Source organism: Apteryx mantelli, chromosome 12 (genome assembly GCF_036417845.1).
Source record: "Apteryx mantelli isolate bAptMan1 chromosome 12, bAptMan1.hap1, whole genome shotgun sequence".
Taxonomy (NCBI): domain Eukaryota; kingdom Metazoa; phylum Chordata; class Aves; order Apterygiformes; family Apterygidae; genus Apteryx; species Apteryx mantelli.
The window spans coordinates 10,143,356-10,165,250 of NC_089989.1; the positions used below are offsets into that span (position 1 = coordinate 10,143,356).

A 21,895-nucleotide genomic window follows, 5' to 3' on the forward strand; every position below is an offset into this window, starting at 1 on the left:
TGTATGTCTTGCACCAGAAGGCATTAAAATGCTCTACCAACACCAGCAAGTCTTATGGCCTAATAAGAGGAGATTTGCAGTGCAAATCTAGCTGCTACGGAAACATGCTTCTGAATCACATTTTCCAGTTTAATTTCATGGTAAAGGATTCCAGACTATGCACTCCCACAAACCTAAGTGGGGACAATCAGAAGATTAATTTCCAAAGTACACTCCAGATCCAAAATAAAACGCTAATACAGATGCATCCAAAACAGGCTAAAGCTACAGTTAATTAGAATATTCATTAAAAACATATATTCTAATATATCGTATATAAACTTTGGTTTCAAACAATGCATAGTTTTTTAAGAATCTAAAAGTTTATGAATACTTAACTGAAATAAGATAAACAGCATATCCTAGAGAGAAAAGTCAGAACTATTTATGTAATAAATAAATAGGAATCAATATTTTCAATTGTTGCTTTTCTACCAGGATACATACCTATCTAAAGAGCAGTATCATTCAGTGCCCCAACACACAGTATTGGTGCTATCACATTAGGTATAATAGATACGGACTGTAACAACAAACACTCACTTGTCTGCGCTTTATTTCTTACCAGAAGGATTCTGCAGAGCGTGTGGGTGTGCGTATGGGAGTGATCTGTTATCTGTCTTACTGGAAAAGTTTAAAAAAGAAAAAACTCAAGGGTACCTAAACAGATTTGAAGTTCAGCGATTTTAAGACTGTTTTGCCAAGTACCCAGTTCAATGACTGATTATGCACGTGGGTGCACTTACTTCATGCTGAGTGTTAGATACTGTGTCCCAAAGGCCTGCTTTATTGTGGCGGGTTTCACTAGAATAAGAGCAGCAAAGCGCTCAGTATTTGCCTTGTCATCAGAGTTTTGTTGTTCAAAAAAGTGCACCTGCCTTATTTCAGCCATCTGTGGTTAAACACTTTTTCCAGATAATTTTTTCCATTCTGATCCAAAGGCACCAACAGATATGAATGATCACTGCACGCAGACTTTGGGTTTTCACACTGAATATTCGAATTTGTGCAGACTAGTGGGCAAACAGCACCCTCCTCTGAAACTGCAAAAGAATCCCGTCACCTGATCAAAAGTACTTTCAATTAAAAAAATGGCACATAATAGAAAGGTGACTTTGTGAATTTGAAAAATACCTGAGATCTTAAAACTACCAAATTAGAACAGGTTTTTGAATTCACAGTTAAATCAGAAAATGCTCCAAATTCTTGTACTTTATATTACAATATGTTATAAGCTGTTAATGTTAACTTTTGGTAGAAAAGATGTTTTCACAGCTTCTGAGTGCTCATTCCCTTGGGGTAAATCAGATTTTTTTTTTTAATCACCACATAAATTGTTTTAAAAGAACAGTTTGGCTTCCTTTGTCAAGTTCAGTGCAGTCCTGGTATTCCTCTACGTTATTGGTATGGTGTTCAAATTTTAAGTTCCTATTGAAAAGGCCAGTCAAGTTCCTATAAAATGCTGTATATTGGTATTTATAATCAAGTTGTCTTCAAGCAAGTAAAATATGGCTCAAAATGTAACGTGGTTAATTGGTCTTCATATACACGTAAAACATAACAGGAAGGCAATGTGTTTAAATTCTCACGAGGGAAATTTATGTTTTTCCCTGGGAATAACTGTCTCACTGCCCAGACACTTAAATCATCCAGGAACGATGCAGAACTTTCATCGCTGGAAATTTTTAAAAATACGGATGATAAATTTCCGTCCAGCCTGGCTTTAGCGTTGTTGATAGCGCTTTGGGGTTCGGGGACAGAGTAACGGACCTGGGGGACGCCCTCGGGCGGGTTTTCTCGCGCCCGGCACGCTGCCCCTTCTCCGCTGCCGGCTGGGCCAGGTCGCCGATCCCGGTGCCTGCGGAGGAAGCGGGCCGGAGCGCTGCCGGTCCTGCCCGAGCCCTCCGAGGTCTTGGCGCCACACGCGTAGCGCACGGCAGACACCGCTCACCTGCCCTGTCCGGCTCCGCAAAAAGACCAGCGGCAGCTGCCATCGCCGCTCCAGACGCGGCCCGGCGCCGGCAGGCCCGAGCTCCCGCGCTCTGGCTCCGGCTCCGCGCTGCCTGGGCTCACGCTGCTGCACCTAGTCCTGGCTTTGCGGGAGGCAGCTTCAGCGGTGGGGTTCTGGCAGAGCGAGCTCTTCCCAAGAGGCAAATATTTCTGTTTCCCTTATTTTCCAGGATGCCAACTGCTTCATCGCTTGCACTGAGAGGCGGTTTTGGCATTGTTTTAAAAACACCCTTTTGGACGCTCATGGTTTAGTTTTGATGAAGAACGACAAAAGTATTTGACTGTTCACAACGGTACTCCCGAAAAGTTCTGTTTCGATAACTCTGAAATTAATTTATCCTTTGGGATTAATCTATTCTATATAAAAATACTATTGCTGACAGCTGCACTTTTATTGTCTCAGCTTCTCTTGTGATTTTTCTTCCTGGACAGCACAGTAAAAAACCTATAACGCAGTGAGAACTGAATCAGGGTTGTTTATTTAGTAGCAAACATGATAAGGATTCCTATTAGCACATACTAGTTTTTAAGGCTGCATTGCTCTTATACCCTCTTATATATGACCTGTTTTTCCATTGATTTAGAATTCCTTAACTTCTGAAGAATGCTACATACTCTAGATAGACTTATGGAATAATATAGCACACATTAGGTTTTTATAACAAAAACAATCATTTGAAAGCTGAGACATGGGGAAAAAAAAATCCAGATCAGTTCTAATTAAGGACAAAAATGAAATTAAATTAGAACTAAAACACTCTGAAGAACTACCTATTATATTGGTATATGATTTTGTATTATACAAATCATTGACAGTCTGAAAAAATTAAAAACTGCATTTCCAGCCTGCAAACAGTACAAGTAACACTACAGAAATGGCTGCTAGGTGCCTTTGCCATGCCAGGGATTAGCTGACACTGACCACGAGGACTGGAAGACAGTTCAGCTGCTCCCTCCTTGACTGCTTGAGAAATACAACGGATTTGAAGAACTTAATTATTGTTGGTTTTGACAGCTGCAATAAAACTCTGAAAAAAAATTTTTTAAGTAATTCTTCAGGGATGCTGGGTTGGGTTTTTTTTACTGATATATTTTGTGAAGCAGGCTGGCAGGCTAAGATTCAAATCACTGTAAAGTAAGTATTAAAATGAGTGAAATTTTGCTCCCTTTGTTTTTAAAAGGTTTGATATTTTCTACAGTACAACTTAAAGCTTAAAGACACAATGATTTCCAGTGTATCAAAACCATTACTTTTATATACTTGATCACATTATTAAATATCACTTTAAAATGCACGTGTGCTGTGGAATCAGTCTATCACCTTAAAATTGGCTTCACAATGCGGCGGGGAAAGTTATTTATTGTCATGTATGTCTGCTTTTAGGAGATTTGTAAAAAAAAAAAAAAAAAAAAAGCGCTAAGTCCGTCTCACAAACTAGATTTTCATGCTGCCTATACATATATTTATTTTTAATGTAGTCTATACTATCAAATATAAAATGTTTTTTAAAAAAGAATATTTGATACTGCTACAAAGATTGCAGCCTTAACTTCATCGATTTGATTTCTTTATGGCATATGCGATTCTTTCACTCGTTAATCAAATAGATTAAGTGCCTATTATTGAAATTCAGAAAGACAGATTTTCAAGAGAGAGGGAGACACATGCAACACCTTCCTGTAGAAATCTCCTTATTTCTCCTAGCATCTCGGACTGGCCTTGCAAGACTCAGTATGTACAAGTCCAGCAAAGGACTTAGAAATGTGCCTTCAATAACCATGTGAGTAGCCCTACCGAATTCCCGTGCTAAGGAAAATGCATGATAAAATCCAGGATGTGAACTACAACGATAAAGACAAGGGAAAATTTGATAAATACTGCATTAATACATTTAGTATATTCACTTGCACTTCTTTTGTCTCACTAGGAAGTAAATGAACTGAATTCCTTGGAGGATGGTTCAGGATTTTCATCTGGTTATTTATCTGAGGTTACTTCTAATTAAGTTTAGTTGAACTGCTTTTACTTTCTTTATTTAACTTCTTTAAAACAACAGCTTATCTCCTAAGACCATTTTCTTTTAAGCAAAGGGAGCACATGCAGGTTTTTCTTTAAATGACATCTTGAGCCACACTGAGTTTCTAGTACTGGTTTCTAGTGTTAAGGTAACACAAATGATAAACATTAGTAAAAAAAACAAACAAAAAACCCCAAACAACAATAAAAACAATAGTGTGTTCACATTTGGCAGGAACTGATTGTACTCTACCACAGAATTTGATAATTCTGAGTATTATTTCCAAGAGCAGATGAAATGGCAGTGCTCCTGCAGAGCTAATCCTGCTCTTAATTTCATATCCAATCTTTGTTTCCTGCCCAAATGACACCTGTGTGTTTCTTCCAGGCTGCCAATATGTGTTTGCATACACAAGAATCTATTTCAAGGTTTCCCCAGCAGGCATTTTATATATTTATACAATTTAAGAATGAATTGATTTCCATCAGAAGAATGTAGAATTTACACAGTCCCCAGAGGAAAACAAATACATCTACTAAGACCTTACTTCTTGGAAACAGAATATGAAAAGTTTATTACCTTGGCAATAACTCTAAAGAAGAAAAATGTTACGAACCGGGTACTGGAGGAGCAAGAGCTTTCCAGCATCAGCTATCGGAAAGAACATAATTGCGTCACAGCTACCGGCAAAGAAAAGGAAGGGAAGCAAATCACAGATAAAACCCAGAAAGACAGAAGAGTTTCATAAAACCCAAGGCCAAGCCACTCTGTCTTGCATGGGAAGGCAGAAAGAAGGGTCTTCTCCCTCCCGCCTGCCGAACGCAGCCGTGGCTGCTGGTGCAGGGGACGCAGGAGCCCTGGGATTCATCAGTGCTTTGCTTTTCAACGGAAAGGGGAACTGCCGCCTGCAGACATCCCTTGCACACCAACAAACCAAAGACATGAGTTTCTAAGATTTATCCCCAGGGCAAGACGGAAACACAGCTCTGAGCCATTATTTCCTGTGACGGTGCCAAATCTTCTTCTTTTTCCCCTCCATTGTCCCACGTTCTTCACGTGCACCTTTGCTAGACAGCGCGACGCTGCCGGATAGCCGCTGATGCCGTATGGCAGCCTGCGCTTCCTGGTTCCATCCCGCAACTCGGAGGAAGCTGCTCTAAGCGCAGAGAAACGTGCACAAGAGCAGAAGACAAATCCTGCACACAAATCTTAAGATCAGATGAAACCGGTACAAGAGCTTGGTTCATTTGCAAATATAAGTAACAGGTGGGTAGAAGTTACCCTTGGGTAAAAAACAGGTTATGGAAATGGTTCAATGCAGGATGGGAAACTTCAGCTTTTTATACATGCAAATGCAGAAAAAATGATGAAACTCTTAAATTAGAAGTTAGAGTTGTCTTAGAAAGGTGGTATTTCTTATTTCTCCCTGGATGCCTCTATTAGTTTGAATGTCTGCTGTATGTCACTAGAGCAAAATTCCCTTTAGTAAGTTAGATGTTATCTGAAAAGCAATAAAACCACTAACTGATCTAAGGAAAGATAAGTGTTGTGTGAAAAGATACTGCCCTCACTAACAAAAAATTGAAAATTTTCGAAGGAACAATGTGTTAATTACCTGTTATGACAATATTTTTTAACTCCAAGAGATTCCATTATACCTGTAGGAAGTGCTGGGGAATCACATCTTCATAATGTGACACTGTACTTGAGACCAGCTGAAGCCCAGCAGAGAGCCTGCTGCCGCTGTTACGCCCCAGCAGAATTAGCATCAAAGGTGGAGAACTTGCAAGGAGGAGGATTTCACTTGCCCAAAGGGATTGAAATCTTAAAAAAAACCACCCATCAGTACAGACTATGAACTGGATGGAGAGTTCACACTAGCTGATATTCAAGCTGAGCACTTCCACTCCTAACTAACAAAGAGAAGTTTGTTGAGAGCTGCCCTTTTCCTATTATTTTTACTTTTTTCACTTCCCTGTGCACACGCTGCACTAATGGCTGGTTGCAATCTTACACATTGGGACTTATTTCCACAGAGCTGCTCAGTATGAAAAAATATTGAGAGCGGTATTTTTTCTCCTGTCTTCATAGGCAGTAACGTGGTAAGATACAGCTCCCTCAGAAGATGAGGGCAGCACAGCATTTCAGATGCCAAGCAATACATCTGGATGAGGCGAGCGTTGAGTTGCTCAAGATTTCTTTCCCTCGCCTCCAAACTAATTTTTATAGAATTTTTATCTAAACAGCACACGGCTTCCTTTGCTTCTGTAGTGGAGGCACCTACACCTACCCACAGATCCACCACTGCTACAGACCTGGTGAGCATGTTGGTGCTTGTATAACCAGTAAGCCCAGTATTTCCATGTCTGACCGACTTACTGTGCATTCAGTCTATGCACATGTAGTTGTTCAGGTACTCATATACGGATTTGCTAGATATACGCAGAAAAATGGTACTATGAGTACAAATGAGTATAAAGATCTATCACATGATAGGGAGGCTTAGAAAGAAGATAAGCAACCATCCAAAAAGTGACTTATTTCCTCATGAGAGCTGTGGATCAGCTGTACCTTCTCTCCTCCTCATGGATGTCCTTGTCATATCCTTGCCAAATCTCCATGTCATAGCTTAAGTCCCTGTTGAGCAAGCAATATGGCACATTATACAAATGATGAAATGCCTGAGTGGGGAACCATAGGAAATACAGTCCCCAGTAAAGAAACTTAGTCATGAGAGGTCAACAGGCATCTCAGCCACACCTCCGAGCAGCACTACATCAACACCAGCAGCACAGTCTGATGCAACTGACCTGGGAGGACCAAATTTCAAAGGAATGTGCCCTGTTTCTTTATCTATTCGTGCTCATTAGCTTGTTGCATGCGAAAGGGAGGGCTCACCCAGCTAAACCTCTGTTGAGCAATATTAAACAACGTAACTGATCACTTAACCTTGTTTCTGATAGAGAGTTTTGCCTTAGGAATTTTAGCAGAAGCTAGCTCAGCCAAACCTTTTTTTCCTCTGCCTAAGCTGTACAGATCTATACCTGAAAATAGAAGTCATGAGTGTGGCTTCACACTGAACACTGAGATGTTAAAACATCTTACCTCAGGCTGCTTTTTTTCCACTTGTAATCCATACAAGAAAATGGGATTCCAGGAAGAAAACTTAAAAAGTTCATTACATTCATGTGAACAGTAAACGGCCATGTGTTGACATCAATATGTTTTTTGCAAGAGAGTAGGAAGACCCATATGTGACATAAGGCTTGAAACACAGCAACGAATCAGAAGATTCAGGGATGGCTCAGAAATTGCTCTTGAAGGTGTTTAGCAGAGGACTCTGAAAATCTGTAGCCAGTTTGATGACAAAAACGGGGGACGCACTGAGGCTGGAAGGGGTTGCTGGTAGGTTCTGAATTGCAGGGAAGACTCTGTGAAGAGGGCTTCAGAAAGGCACAGAAGAATTACACGAGTGATACAAGCTCTTGTCATTCCTCCAACAAGAACTGGCTAAGAATTTATCTAAGGTGAAAGACTCAGAAAATGCAGGTGTAAGATTCCTTCAGATCCTATGGCCAAAATGAGACAGAGGAGTGCTGCAACTGCTTGTTCCTCGGTGGCAACTCTGACTGACTGTACCCGAGCTCCCCTTCCTGAAGGCTGTTTCATTCCCAGAAACAATCATTTGAGATCAAAATCCAGGCACTTTGCCTCAAAGAACAGTTCTTTCTATTTATGTATTGCCTCTAAAAGCAGGACATTTGATAGTTCTTTACAAACTGTATATAAAAATGATTTCACCATGATACACAAAGACAAATACTTCAAATATAGTGCAAGAATAAATCTAATCTACATAGCAAAAAAAAAAAAAAAAAAAAGCAGCAGCAGCTAGGATTCCCGTATATTCATGAAATCCTCTTTACATATCATCGGCTAACTACTTTGTTTGCTCAGGGAACAGAGTTTGAAATCTATTAGCCAAGCACACGGAGGGATTATGTTCTGAGGCACAAATAAAGTATTATTAACTAGCCTAAGTCACATCCCCGTGCGGATCCCCTCTGCAGCAGTGACTACATCTGCACTGCTAATTTTCTCTCAAGTCAAGATACATTTGCTAACACGCAGCAGCAGTTCTGCACTTTTTGGAAAGAGGGGGAAAATTCTGCGCGGATCAGTAATGAGAGCAACACTTGGATCAGTAATGAGAGCAACACTTGCCACAGGGCTGACAAACACTTATGCAAAAGTGCCCAGTTGCTCCTACTGGCCTGTCAGACGGTAAGAGAGAGCAGAGCAGATCATAGAAACAACTCTAGCAGAGCTTCTAAGAACAAAATTCAGGAAACTTTCACTCTTGTTGAGAAATATGAGAATAAGGGAACTCAAGTGACTTCTAGAGAAGCAAAAAAAGCAAACTGGAATATTGTCTAGTCATTCATGTAGATAAGTTTTTGTGTTTGTGGCAGAAAGTGAAATATTGTTGTTTTCCAAGATTCATCTGCATCTGAAATGAAGAATCATAGTAGAGGAAAACTTCATGTACTACTAACTTCTAACTACTAACTTCCACTCTCAGTTAAGATTAGTTGAGAAAGTTTATTTCTCTGTAATTACTGATATCTCAAAACCACAGAAATACCATGTTTCCAGCAGTCTAAAGTGAATGCAATTCCGAAGACAATAATCTACTTGCTTACTTTACTCAAGACAATACCAAACTCAGAGACATTTGGAAATGCCAGAACTATACAAAGGGTCAAAGGGTTTAAACTTTGGCAATGTGTCATCATGTATAGCTTAAAATGGGAAATAATAATCAGTATACTAACACATAAAAAATAAATACTTGCTTCCATCTAATTCTCAAGCTTATAGATGCCTAATACAAACTGTATCCTTATACAAACTTCCTGAAGCATTCATGCATTTTTAGATGTTATCATTCTTCCTTTAAATTCAGCAGAAGAAAAATATTTTGTATAAATACACTTAAATTGCAGAAACTGCTTAAATATTAATTCTGTTACAGCTTCAAAAATTAAGGTGGTTGTATTGATTTAAAAAATAAAGATGACTTCAACTTATGAGATCACTGTCAGATAAATTGTATATTTATTTATTTAGATATATGAGGATATGTGAGGGGCAGATATAGATTTATTAGATTTAAGGACAGTATATACATATACTAGATTTAAAATTACTATACAGTGTTTCCCTAACACTGTGTCTTAAAGTCTCTTATTTTTCATGTGATCATTTCTTTTTCCCCACCAAGAAAGATGATCACTTTGAGTTGGTCACAGAATTTCGAGTTAGTTCTAACTTATAAGCAAATGAAACATTGCAACAGAATATCATGTCTATCAAAAATGCTGAAACAAAATAATTGGCCAGTTCTAAACCAAAACATTTTGCAAAACTTTAATTCTATTACCACTTTCTTATTTGAGATTTTATGCAATTTTAATACAAACCCCCCCCCCCCCCCAAATGCTGAATATCAAAATGCCTGGCATGAGGGAAATCCAGTCTTTCTCTCAGATCTCACTACGTTGCTGCAAGCAGTGCTGTTCAGTGACCGCGCAGTGCCAGGGAGCCTCACAGAGCTCCACCTCACTGCAGGTCTCCGTTTGTTGAGTGATAGAGTCAGCAAAACACAACCATTTCTGCTGCGTGGTTAATCTCCAACAGGCACAGCACCCACGAAAGACTAATGAGGCTCTGTCAAAGCACAGTCTTGCTTTCCACTGGTCTTTTCCAGATGCTCTTCAGATGCCCTTTGGCGCCTGCTAGCAAACTCGCACTACGCAACTCTCATCTCTTACTCAGGCTTCTTTGAGTATATGACAAAAACGCAAGAGCAAAGATATCCAGCCACTGCAGACTCCAGTCTGTCCAAACTCTTCTCTGATACTTCCCAAGACATAGCCTCTTTTATAAACTATGGCTTTAGCTCTGACTACCTAGCCAGATTTCTCATCCATGTTGCTCCTGAAGATCTAACAAGGCCTGTCTGAACAGAGAAAAACAAACACTTGGCTAATGCTAATGCTTCTGCTATAGCCAAAGCTATTGCTGCAGAAACATCCCCTTTCACCTCATCTGAAAGCCACGGCCTCTTTGTAGCTCTTCTCCATCAGAAAGGCTCATGCGTTCTTGATCACATATCTGGTCCTAGTCACAGACCTCAAAGACATCAAAAAGGCGTGAGATCACAGCAGACGCTGTTAGCTGCTCCCAGAGAATCAGCACAATTACACTGCCACGTGAGGCTCATTTTCAGCACAAACACTTACTACAACAAGAAGCAGGCACAATGTCACCACATGCTCAACAAACCCATGTGGCCAATATATTTCATTTCCCTTTGACATCACGGTTACCCAACAGAGTTCCTCACGACAGCCTGCTCACAAGGTTTTTTTGTTGTTTTTAAGTCTTTTACATTGCAACAGTACTGAAATTATGCTTACAATAGTTTTTAGGTCCATGTGGACCTAAAACTTTGGAAGGTCCATGTGGATGATAGTAAGTTGATGAGTTCGGATAATTAGCAGTGATGACTGGGCAAATTGGTGTGAGGAGGACAAGTAGTCTGCATTTATATTTCATTTTGAAAAAGAAAAGAAAAAGGATTCAAATTCAAGAGAAAAGGTTATGTTTTATAGATTATAAACAATCATGTACCACAGAGTAGTGTTCTGTTAAAAAAAGGAGAACTTTGTTGAGCTCCAGACAAAAAACAAGTAACAACAATAACAGCAACAACTTTTAGGGACAAGCTCAAAAAAGCATGAGAATGCATTATCTATAAAGAGAATTTTTGTCTAAAACTTCCAGTGAAGCTGGGCATTAGTTCATCAGCTCACGGACCAAGCTCCGGTGGCCACCAGCAAGCCCCGCAGCCCCAGCAGGCGTTTCATGACGGGACGGAGGGGAGAGCGGGCAGCCAGAGGAGCTGGCAGTGCCCGTTGCCTGCTTCCAGGGAAGCCGCTTGTCCCGGCCGCCGGACAGCGGTGCTGCTGACTCCATCCAGAAGCTCCCTGAGAAACTTTTTAAGCAAGTTGTGGAAGAGTTAGGCAAGTTCAAGAGTAGACAGCTAGCAAGAAATGCCAGCTCCCCTCCCTAATTCCTCGTGGGCTATATTTTCAAAAGAAATATGCTTTCCCATGGAAAAACAAATATGACTTGCAAATAAATGTATATATCCATGAACACCTTGAATGTGGGTTCATGGTCAATTAAAAAAATAGTTTAAATTGTTCAGCAAATTGACTTAAGGTGGTAGCAAAAAAAGTTTGGTTTGTTTCTTTGTAAAAAATTCACTTGATACTTCACTCGACACTAGCTTACAGATAATTATATTTTATGATGGGTTACAGAAAGTCATGCTAAGCCAAGAAAATCAGCTTCAAGTATGACTACATCCCACTTAAACCAATGGCAAAACCAAGTTTAACATGTCAATTTTTTAAATATATACAATTTTTTAAAGAAGAATAAACTATAAGCTAATATACTATAGATAACATACACTATAAATATCCTTGGCATAAGTTTATAATATGCTAAAGTTAAAATGAGAATTTTCCATTTACACAATTGCTTAAAAAAAGAATTTTAAAAAAATTAAAAGGACCTTTACAATGTGTTCAAAAGGTTGGATTAAAGATATTTACTAACTTGATACATTCCCCCTGTGTAAAACATGGCCAAAACCTTCCAGGAAAACAATTCTAAAAACATGGGGAAACCAGTGACCGCTGAATGAAATACAGTGCTGTGGGAAAACATGAACACATTTTCCCAGGCTGTGCTACTGAGCTTTTCAGACTCTCCCATCTCAGATGTGTCATACATTACCATGAGAAAATGAACATTTTAAATACAATATCAAAGAAAAATTTATAGTCTGATGATGCAAGCCCATCCCCCCAAAAACCTGTAACAAACCTATTTTCAAAATTCCTTTCCCACCAAATAAATTAAAAAATAAGAGATTAGTCTGCACATTTTTGCCCAAGGAAAGTTTGCAGAACTATTCTTGCAAACCATATTTTGTGGTTTACAATGTCTCCAAGGTATTCTACTATGTCCAATTATATGAGGTAATAAAAATAAATAATGTTTTCTTCAGTTAAACTCCAAATGACTCCTTTCCTTTCTTGGACATAAATCACACACCTGCTGAAAACAATGGTAATGTATTCAAAATTCAGTGAGAAAAACAAAAGACACCTGATTATATATAAAAGATTAAAGAATCATAAATATGCTACAAGAGCTAGGCATGGCTACGTGCTTATTTTGCTTGTGAATGGAAAAGGAAGAAGGACGGGTCTTCAAGGAAAGTAGCCAAAGGAAACTGAAGCAAATGTAAAAAGCATTTCAAGGCTATATTTAGAGGAAGACATTCTTCATACATTTGCCAAGCTATTCACGTCATTTCACACAGCATGTTTTATCCAGCTTTAGAAGTCTATGAGAGAAGAGCGTTATTAAAAAAAAAAAAAAAAAAAAGTGTCCTGGGTCAGTTGCCAGAAATGGTAATCTTGCAAGTATTTAGAGGACTGAATATTTTAAGCATGTGAATTCAAGATAACTTTCCAAAGGAAAAAAAAGGGGGGGGGGCTAAAACTTTCTACAAATATCACAGAAGGTTTCTGCAATAGAGAGTATAAGCAATGTAAAGTAACATGACATGGTCTCCTTCATTTCCTCCTGAGCTAAGCACCCTAACCTTAGCTGTATCGCTAAAAATATTTAAATGATTGAATTTCACTCAGCCCAAGTCTTCAGCTGGTATAAACTAACCGAAGAACTGTACATGTTTATGTATGTAGGATACAACAATTTATATAAGTAATTACATATTTCTCCTCTGTAGTGTGGTAAACAATCCACAATGAATAAACAAACACCAAACATAAGCTCAAGGATGAAAACAGAGACAAAAATACTCAAGTTTTATAGGATTATTATGATTTTTCTTTAACTCCTTTAGTAGATGTCGTGTGGTAGAGCTATTTGCATAAAGAAATGTCAGACATACAGAAATATGTCAGTACCAGATGTAACAGTAATAGGAGCAACAACAGAAATTTCCTGTTAGCGCCCTTCTTGAGGATGGGGATGGAATCAATTTCAGATACAGGACTGTTATTACTTAAATTTACACAAATGACTTTTTAAAAAGTTTTTACCTTCATTCCCTTCTCCAGGTGGCTGGTAAAACGAAAGCCCCAAAGATATGATGGCTGCAATTTCCAAGATTATAAGAGTCACATCCTGTAGCGCTTCCCAGACTAGCTGTAAGAATGTTTTTGGCTTCTTTGGAGGTATAAAGTTTTTCCCAAAAATAAGCTTTCTTTTTTCTAGGTCTGCAGCAGCGCCAGATAATCCTGTAAATAAAATAAATTAAAAAAATGAAGTTGCAGTGAAATACAAAATGCCCAGTTGCATCTGCATTCCTGTAAATTATTTCTCCAAAAAGAATTGCAGCTATATCACCTATGGCATAGTAACAAATAGGCAGATTTTCCACTTAAATTTTGCTTTTGCAAGATGATTTGTCCTTATGTTCTGAATAGAATTCTTCAGGACTCTGTTTAACACTAATTCTTGTCAGCTTTAGTTGTACAAAGCCTATGAATTACTAGGTTTACTTTAAAAAGACCTATAGATAGACACATATATATAGACATATATATGTAAGCAATGACTTCTGGAAAAAAATCATAAAGCTCAAATAAATTATATTTGGGATGAAGGCGGAATAGCTGGCAGGAGCTTTTAATAACAGTAGAAGAAATGTATCTTGCTTCTGACCTCAGGTCAATGACCTCAAAGTAAAAATCAGTAAAGCATGCCTGGTGCTGCTTTAAAGCAACTGCTCTCTCTGCACAGGTACTGCCACATAATCACTGGGATCAACTGCATGAAATTTTAGTTAACTGAAACGACAGCCACAGAGACAGGATATATGTGCTGAGAAAGTAAAAAGGAAAGGATATGGTACCTGAAATCAGTAAGTGTATGTATTTTGCATTATACTTCAATTTAAGAACATTTCAGTTTAGGGATATAACATAAGAATGTCATTGTATTTGTGCTGAATAGTTCTAGGTTTCACTTGCATGCTTTTTTCTTCTTTTTATTACATAAGTGTGTGCATTTCTAGAGCTATTTCTAGGAAAAAAACTGCAATAAAAGAACTGCGATAAAATAAAATAGCTGGTTACATACATCTGTCAAGTAATATTTGCTATCAGTTGGAACATTTACCAAGCTGTAGCTTCTCAACACAATCAGCAGCATAAAATTATGATCGCATTTATTCACATGAACACGACACAATGAAAACAGTCGAACTGAGGGTTGACCGCAGAGGACTACAAATGTGCCTGCAAGACAGCAGGGGAAAGTGATCCCACACTGTAAGGACTCCAGTTGTTCCTCTTCTCACACAGCTGAGGGCAATTCCTTCCCTTCTCCAAAGCACTTACCTATAGGGCACTTCAAGAATGCACAGTCCTCTTTAATAGCATCTTCAAGACGCCAAGCAAAAGGAAACGAGAGCCTAACTTGTCAACAGCACTCAGCTTTATGTTGAATCCAAGATTAGCACAACTGCTCCCAGCGCTACAGCGTAAGAATAAGGACCTAACTCTCAGACGAAGGGCAGCAGGCCCCAGTATAACGTACTCAAGACCAAAGTGATGCTTGTCTGAACATATCAATCTCACCACAGTACTGGCAAAGATGTTGACTCACCTTTCACTGAAAGTATAGAATTACAACGGTTGTGTAGCTTCTGGCTCTTGGTTAACTCATCAAACTTTCATCTCACCTTCAGCTTCTAGGAAACACTATCCTCTCCCAGATAAAGGCGTGCTGTTGTTATTACTACCTCAATTTAATTTTCAGTACCTAGTGCTTAGTGAGACTATGCCACACAGGTTCCAGCTATTACAAAGATGTGTCTCTGTCCACCTGATTCAAAAAACACAGTATCAAACTTCTCAAGCTTCGTCAAGCTTCCTCTGTGAGCTCCCAGTCAGCTTCTGATGCCTGGTAAAGGCTTTGTCCCGAGTAACGAATCAAACCCCTGCTACACTGAAATACAAATTTCAGGCTATGAGCCATTTGGACAGATGCCTTTTTTTGGACAAATGCAGATCATAGAGCTTAGGACAACACATGTGAGAGATCAGGGGAGTCATTCACTACTGAGGGGATCTGACATAGGAACAATCCTTTAGAAGAGACCAGACAAATCCAGTCTGATCAGCTTTCAGGAGGTTGCAAAGCCCTTGAATGCAAGAAAGGGTTTTTACTGAAAAACGACAGTCGCAATTTGCACTAACGCCCCAAATCACAGCCTACCCCAAATACAGCTGCAACTTTGTTGGGGGAAAGCGCTACAGCTTCTTTGGAAGGCACCGGCAGCACTGCTAGTGGTAGGACTTTTAGGCAGACATGCTCATAGCACGCACCTTCAAGCAGCAATGCAAAACTCTGAAAGACCTCAAAGGCATATGGGAAAGGGGGGAAAGGAGATGTCTGAAAAATGCGTATTTTCCAATACAGAGCATATGTGCACAGTAGGGGGCTAGCTCCAGCAGGAACGCAGATGACCGAGTACTCAACAGGATGAGAGGACTGCCTGAAACAGTAAGAGCGGCAGCCAGGATTTTTCATTAAAGCTGCTTTCCAAACCCGATTGTATTTACCTAGAAACAATGAATTCAGCACTTCCCAAATTATGCTGTATACTTTACTGTCAGGAGGCCAAAGACAGACACATCCTTTCCTACGCTAAGGAGCAAAATGCACACACCAGTGCATCATATGTACAGAGTGAAAAGCCTCCAGAAAAAGCAAAGAATGATACCGGAGCTCAAAGAGGAAAATGGCTGCTTCTTCTCTAAGAAAAAGATTGCTAATTGCTCACTGACACTGAAGTTTAGACATCATAAGGTTGAGGATTAGATGGAGTTTAAAGCAGCTATCTTCACCAGTATATTCCAGATTATAGCCTAAGTAACTCACATTGGAATTTAGATATACTTTAATACTTAACAGTGTTCTTTCATCTTTGATGATAAATATTATCTTCCTTAAGACCCATAAGTAGGCAAGGGTTTATTCTTGTGTGTGATTTTTTTTTCCTTTTTTTTCCTGAAAGTGTGGATCAGGTGAGATTATTCACCAACTTAGAATAAATTTGAAAAATAGCTTCACCTAAAAATGAAAGCATATTCAAGTATGAAATGTATTTTCTTGTAAATAATTTAGAATATTGAAAAACAAACTGCAATGTTTTGTTCAACCCAAAATGTTTCCCTTCTTCTGAGATCTGACCATCACTCAAAAAAACCTATTCAGCTAAATTTTTATATTGGCTTTCTCCCCTGAATGCCATAAGCTAACAAACCGGAATTTAGAGAGCAAGACAAAAGGAGGCAGTGAAGAAATCTAAAGACCATTTGATTAAATTCACAACACGAGTCCTAAAAGCTACTGCCGAGACAAAGTCAGAAAGGGACAATAGCATGGTGTTATAAAGGAAAAATACGCAGAGTCATAAAGGATATATGTGGAGAAGACAATGTTATATAGAGAAATAAGGCTAAAGGAAAGACAACTGAGAATCTGAGGCAATGTAAGATGTTTATTTTTGAAAAGCTTCCATTAGTTAATGGCATCACTTCTCCATACTACTGGCAGCAGAAGGTATCATGGAGACACTCCTTATCTTCTTCTAATAATCTGCTTTATTCAGACAAGTTTGGTTAAACAGTCATAAAGTGTTTTGAGCAAACCTAGCTTAGCTGCCTGAAGTGGATTAGAGGTCACTGCTCGCGCTTTCTGCTGTCCTGGCAGCTCTGCGGGACACCGCTGCCCAGCTCGCACGCGTCGACAGGCAGTACAGATGGTAAGGACGTCAATTAGCACAGAGAGAGCTCGAAGTGGACATCTGTCCTCACCATTACTTTCAACCGGGGGATGGCTTTCCTGCTGCTAGATTGCCTTTTTCTTTTTTTCTTTCTTTTCTTTTCTTTCTTTCTTTTTTTTTTTTTTGCTATTACACATACTGATTTCATTACTGTTTCTGAATATGTTTTATTTTTTGCTTGCACCTTTATTTACAATTATACAGTATTGACTCCTGTGACAATAATCAAAGAACATTGCAAATGAAAGTATTTAAACCTATCATTTCTACATGAAGAGAAGAAACATCTAGAGGAAGTGAAGAATCAGTGAGAATTAAAAAAATTAATGGAGATATCAGGTCTATATGAATTTGTAAATTGTATGTTATTGGCAAAGGAAGCAGCATTGCGTTGCATTCTCTATGCTGGTAAGCAACAGACTGGCTTGTTTTGTGTTGGTGCATTCACACAAGCATGAAAATATTTAAAAAATTCTTTTGTACGTTGAAGCTACGAAACACTTCCTTGCTTGATCTAAGTGTTTTAGAATGATTATGCAGATTTAGATCAAATACATACACAAATAGTATGCATATGTTTAGGAAATATTGTGAAAATTTATTACTGATGCTTCTTGAACCTAAATAATTTCTTAAGGTTTCAGTTTCCAAAACTTTCCCCCAAAATTTGTTTGGAGTTTGTGGGAGAAAGAAAAAGTGATTACGTATAAAATACTTTCTATGATGCTGTACAGTATATTAAATGCATTTCTGCTTTCAGCTGGCACGTCTTTATACAGGGTTTTTTTATTGTTGCTTTTTTGGAGGGAGAGGCAGAGAAAACTCAAAAAACTCTGGAGAAATAGCAGTTAACGATTTTCTCTGCTTGTTTTCTACATCTCTCAGTTACCGCATGCAGAATATAAAACCAGCATTTCAATTAATATTTCCTGGAAAACTGTATTTTTTTTGAAAGTCATCTCCACTGCAACCAAATGGAGCATCAAAGAGGATGATTCTGAGTGCTGCAAAAATAGCAGAAGCACATCACTACTAAAGCAACAAGTTAAAAAAAAAAGCAAAAAAACCTTAGGACTTGTGAAAGGATGTTTCGCAACAGCTTAAAAAACTATAAGATGAAGAATGGAGAATATATATAAATGCATTTTAATTAAAAGCCATTTTTATAACAAGCGTGGAAAAAAACTAATTCTGCAAACAAAAATTCATTGAACTTTCCTCCTAATTATCTCATTTCCTGATATATCCAGAAAAATAGATGAAAATTATAAATAGCAAAAATCACAATTTAATTTAAAAATCAATTTAATTTAAAAATTCTAATGCAAAAAATTGTTCTGCAAGGAAAGCAAAAGCTTGGCAGGGATGCTAAACTGCTATTAATTAATCTATAGAGGAAAAGAAATTATTTTAGGTGATAAACTCTAATGACAATTAAATATGACATAAATTTGCAAGGAGAAATTTTAAATGAAAGGTTTTTCCCAACGAGAACAGAGGCCTGTATTTTATCTCACAAACACCAACCCCCTAGTCTGAACCTCCATTCTTCAAATGGCACGTGCTTCTAGCACAACGTGAGCTGGATAGTCACAGAAACTAAAAACTAAAGCAAAGTATCGCCTCTGTAGTGATTTCATTTCCTCTGCCTTGCTGCACCAGTTGCATTCACTTTGCGTTTAGCCATGAAATGATGCCGGCCGCTGCTGCTCCTCCAGACTCTCTAGTGCAGCTCGCATGGGCTCACGCAATTCTATAGCTCTGGCATAACTTCTCAGAATTACAGCATGCAGATCTGAAATATTAACCCAATTACTGCTGTTCTAACACACAAAATCCAAACAATTTCATTCCATATCTTTTAAAGGGATTCTACTTTGATTTTTGAAGCAAATTTCTACGCACTAATCTTCACTTCTGCCTTGAGGAGGCTAGAAGTGTTAGCAGCCCTTTTTTTCTTCCACATCAATTCAAGAAGTACTATCTACGCTGTGAATGAAAGAGTGGAAAAATTCAAGTTTTCCATTCAAATTTCAATTCAAATGGGTAGATAGTAACCAGCAGGTTTCGTTTCTGAGCTCTGCCTTCGGAAACTGTCCTCACCAAAGAAACTGGTGGAAGGCAAGGAGATGTGAATGATAAGCTGTGATTACTACCATGTTTTTCATCTAAGGCTAAGGAAAGTGTATTGTGAATGTTATCTGCAATGATGTCATCAAGCACACCATGATCTAATGCAACTTTAGTCTTCTTAAATGCTACAGCCTTCTAGATCACGAAGGCCTCATGCTATTTGTTTAATGAGTATCAAAGCAAAACAAATATCTGTTTTGGTACCAGGGATGCCAATAAGTACACGTTGCATTAAACTACCTGTTTTAGTGGCACAAGACAGATTTGTTTTTGCTGAAAGAAACACCAAAGGCACGAAAGACCAAGGGAAAGCATTCACAGCCGGCAGGGATGCCTTTGCGACCTCCTAGTTTTACCCTATACATTGTTGAAAAATTGTATCTTGAATGCAGTCCACTGAAATTCCATTTAGGCCATACTGAAATCAAATCAGTTAAGAGAAGTCAGTCTATCAGTCAAAGTATTTAACGATTTCATTTCAGCAGGCTGAATTTGAATTTCATTAGCGAATGAACTTCTGCAAATAATAATTTCCTTCTAAACTGAGAACAGCAAAGTTCTCTGTGAAGTGTAATAAGCCTCATTACCTGTTTTCATTAATAACACGTGTTTATACTCATTTCCATAGATTGTAAAAATTTTGTGTAAAATGTTCATAGCTTTTGGAAACAGAAATGAGCTAGCACGTGTCTTGTGCGCTTTACCCTGCTGATGCCACCATTGCCACCAGTGCGTTTGGCAGCGCTGCCAATAGCCTCCTCCAGGATTTAGAACCTCCTTGAGCCAAACACTGGATAGTTAGAGCTTTCTGATCTAAACATCCGACAGATTACAAAGAAAAGAGGTGCGCAGAAGCAGCAGAACCAGGAAATGAATTAACTCCTCCCGACCACCCCTCCATTTCATCCGTAGCGGACCTCCCTCTCGGCACCCAACGGCAACGCCGCCGGCCGAGCTGCGGGGTCTCGGCCCTTTGAGTTCTGCCAGGGCTGCAGCTGCCACCGTGCTGTGCTGGGACAACCCGTCAGCATCTCCAAAGCAGCCAGCCAACTACAAAAACTTTTATATAAATATTTGCTGGTATAGATCGCAATCCGAGCTATCCCTCTGAAGGCGCTCAAAGTATATAAAAACATCTCTAAATCCATCATCTTTAAAAAAAATGAAGCAACTGAAGGGCTTAATGCTATTTTTCTCTGCAATCCTGTGGCCTCTCTTCTCCAAAGTATCCAATCAAACCAAGAAGATACCCTGTGCAAAGGCTAATGTTGATCCTCTCACCACATCCTGGTTATCTTGAAAAAGAAATAATTCAGTATACTATTAAAACTATCATCAAAAAGAGGAATACTTGCAGCAAAGTGGTTCAGGACACTGCATTGACACATTAGCAAATAAAATTAAAAAAAGGATTAGCCTGAAAAGAAAGAAAAGTACTTTTAAGAATTTTTTCTTTCTTCTTGGCTGATGCATCTAACATAAATGTTAGGAATAGATAAGTAATAATAATTTGCATTTCTATAATAAGTTTCTATCTTTCTCTCTCCTCCTAACTATAAAACTGGATAAACAACATTATCTCCATTTTATGAGGCAGAGAAAGGCTAAAGTTCTTGCCCCAAACAGTTTTTTGTCAGTGCGGGGGAGTTATTCGGATCTCCTGGGATTCCTGATTTACATTCAGCTGCAAGACACCATGCAGTATTTATTACTGCCAGGAAGCACTGCTGTTCCAGGACAGGGAGGGGTGTTTTGTTTCATAGATTATGTCCATCCAGTCATTTTGGTTTTATTCCTTCTCTTTTTCTTTGTAAAGTAAAATTGCTCTGAAGAGAAGAACCTATTAACCAGGAACAAATAATTTACGTGAGATGACTAATAAAAGCAGAACCAGAAATGATTCCTGATACTTGCTGTAAAGTAGCCAAAAAAAAAAAAGCCATTCGTCTGAAAGACGTGCTACAATTCCATAATAATCTAATGACTAGACTGACGGACGGTGCATTATCACGAGCCTATATGCAAGCAGAGGAGACATCAAATATTAAAGACAAGATCTACATCCTAACAGACGGACAGTATCTTTCTTGCCTAAACAGACAACAAAAAGTTTTCTGTGAGGGCCGTCAACAAAGCATTCAACAAGAGCTGAAGGTCCAGTATTAAAACCAGGATTTAGGCTCTCACTTACAAAGGTACCACCATGAATGGGAGCATGGGTGCTGAGAGGGAAGGAAAGAGAGTCATTCCACCAGAAATCATTTTTTCAGCTCTTACACCACATAACAATCACCACATCATTTTCCTGTGTCTCATCTCGTATATCACAGACTCCTGGGGATGTTTTTCTTTTGCTCTGTGTTGATGCAGTCTCGAGTGCAATGTAGTCATTACAGAATCAATGCAGAATTACAAATAAATGCTAATAATCTAATATGTGTATCTACCATCCAGTCCCCATCCATTGAATACCAGATAGTAAAGAAGTCATTAAGAATTCCTTGTTGTATTATACATAAACAAATATCACTGCAGATCTTCATCGAGTGTTAAGAGACACTTAACCTAAAAGTCAGGAAATATCTTTACGGCAGTTGAGCCAACCACTAAGCCAGTGGGACACCACACAGACCCTGGGTCCTGGGGAAGTTGTTCAGCATCAGGTATTCTCAGCTGTTTACTGGTATTAGGGCTTTTAGGAAGAGAGAGAGGCAGAGGGAATGGGAGG

At 38.7% G+C, this 21,895-nt stretch overlaps 1 protein-coding gene across 10 annotated transcripts in view; it reads right to left on the bottom strand.

The window, feature by feature from the left end:
• ATP2B2 (ATPase plasma membrane Ca2+ transporting 2) overlaps positions 1–21,895 on the bottom strand; it is a 276,349-nt gene that overhangs the window by 115,952 nt on the left and 138,502 nt on the right. For all 10 annotated transcript variants that reach the window (XM_067303868.1, XM_067303867.1, XM_013945288.2 and 7 more), the window contains exon 3: positions 13,280–13,477. In XM_067303868.1, the coding sequence (XP_067159969.1) occupies positions 13,280–13,477 (198 nt within the window). The remainder of the gene's footprint in view (positions 1–13,279; positions 13,478–21,895) is intronic.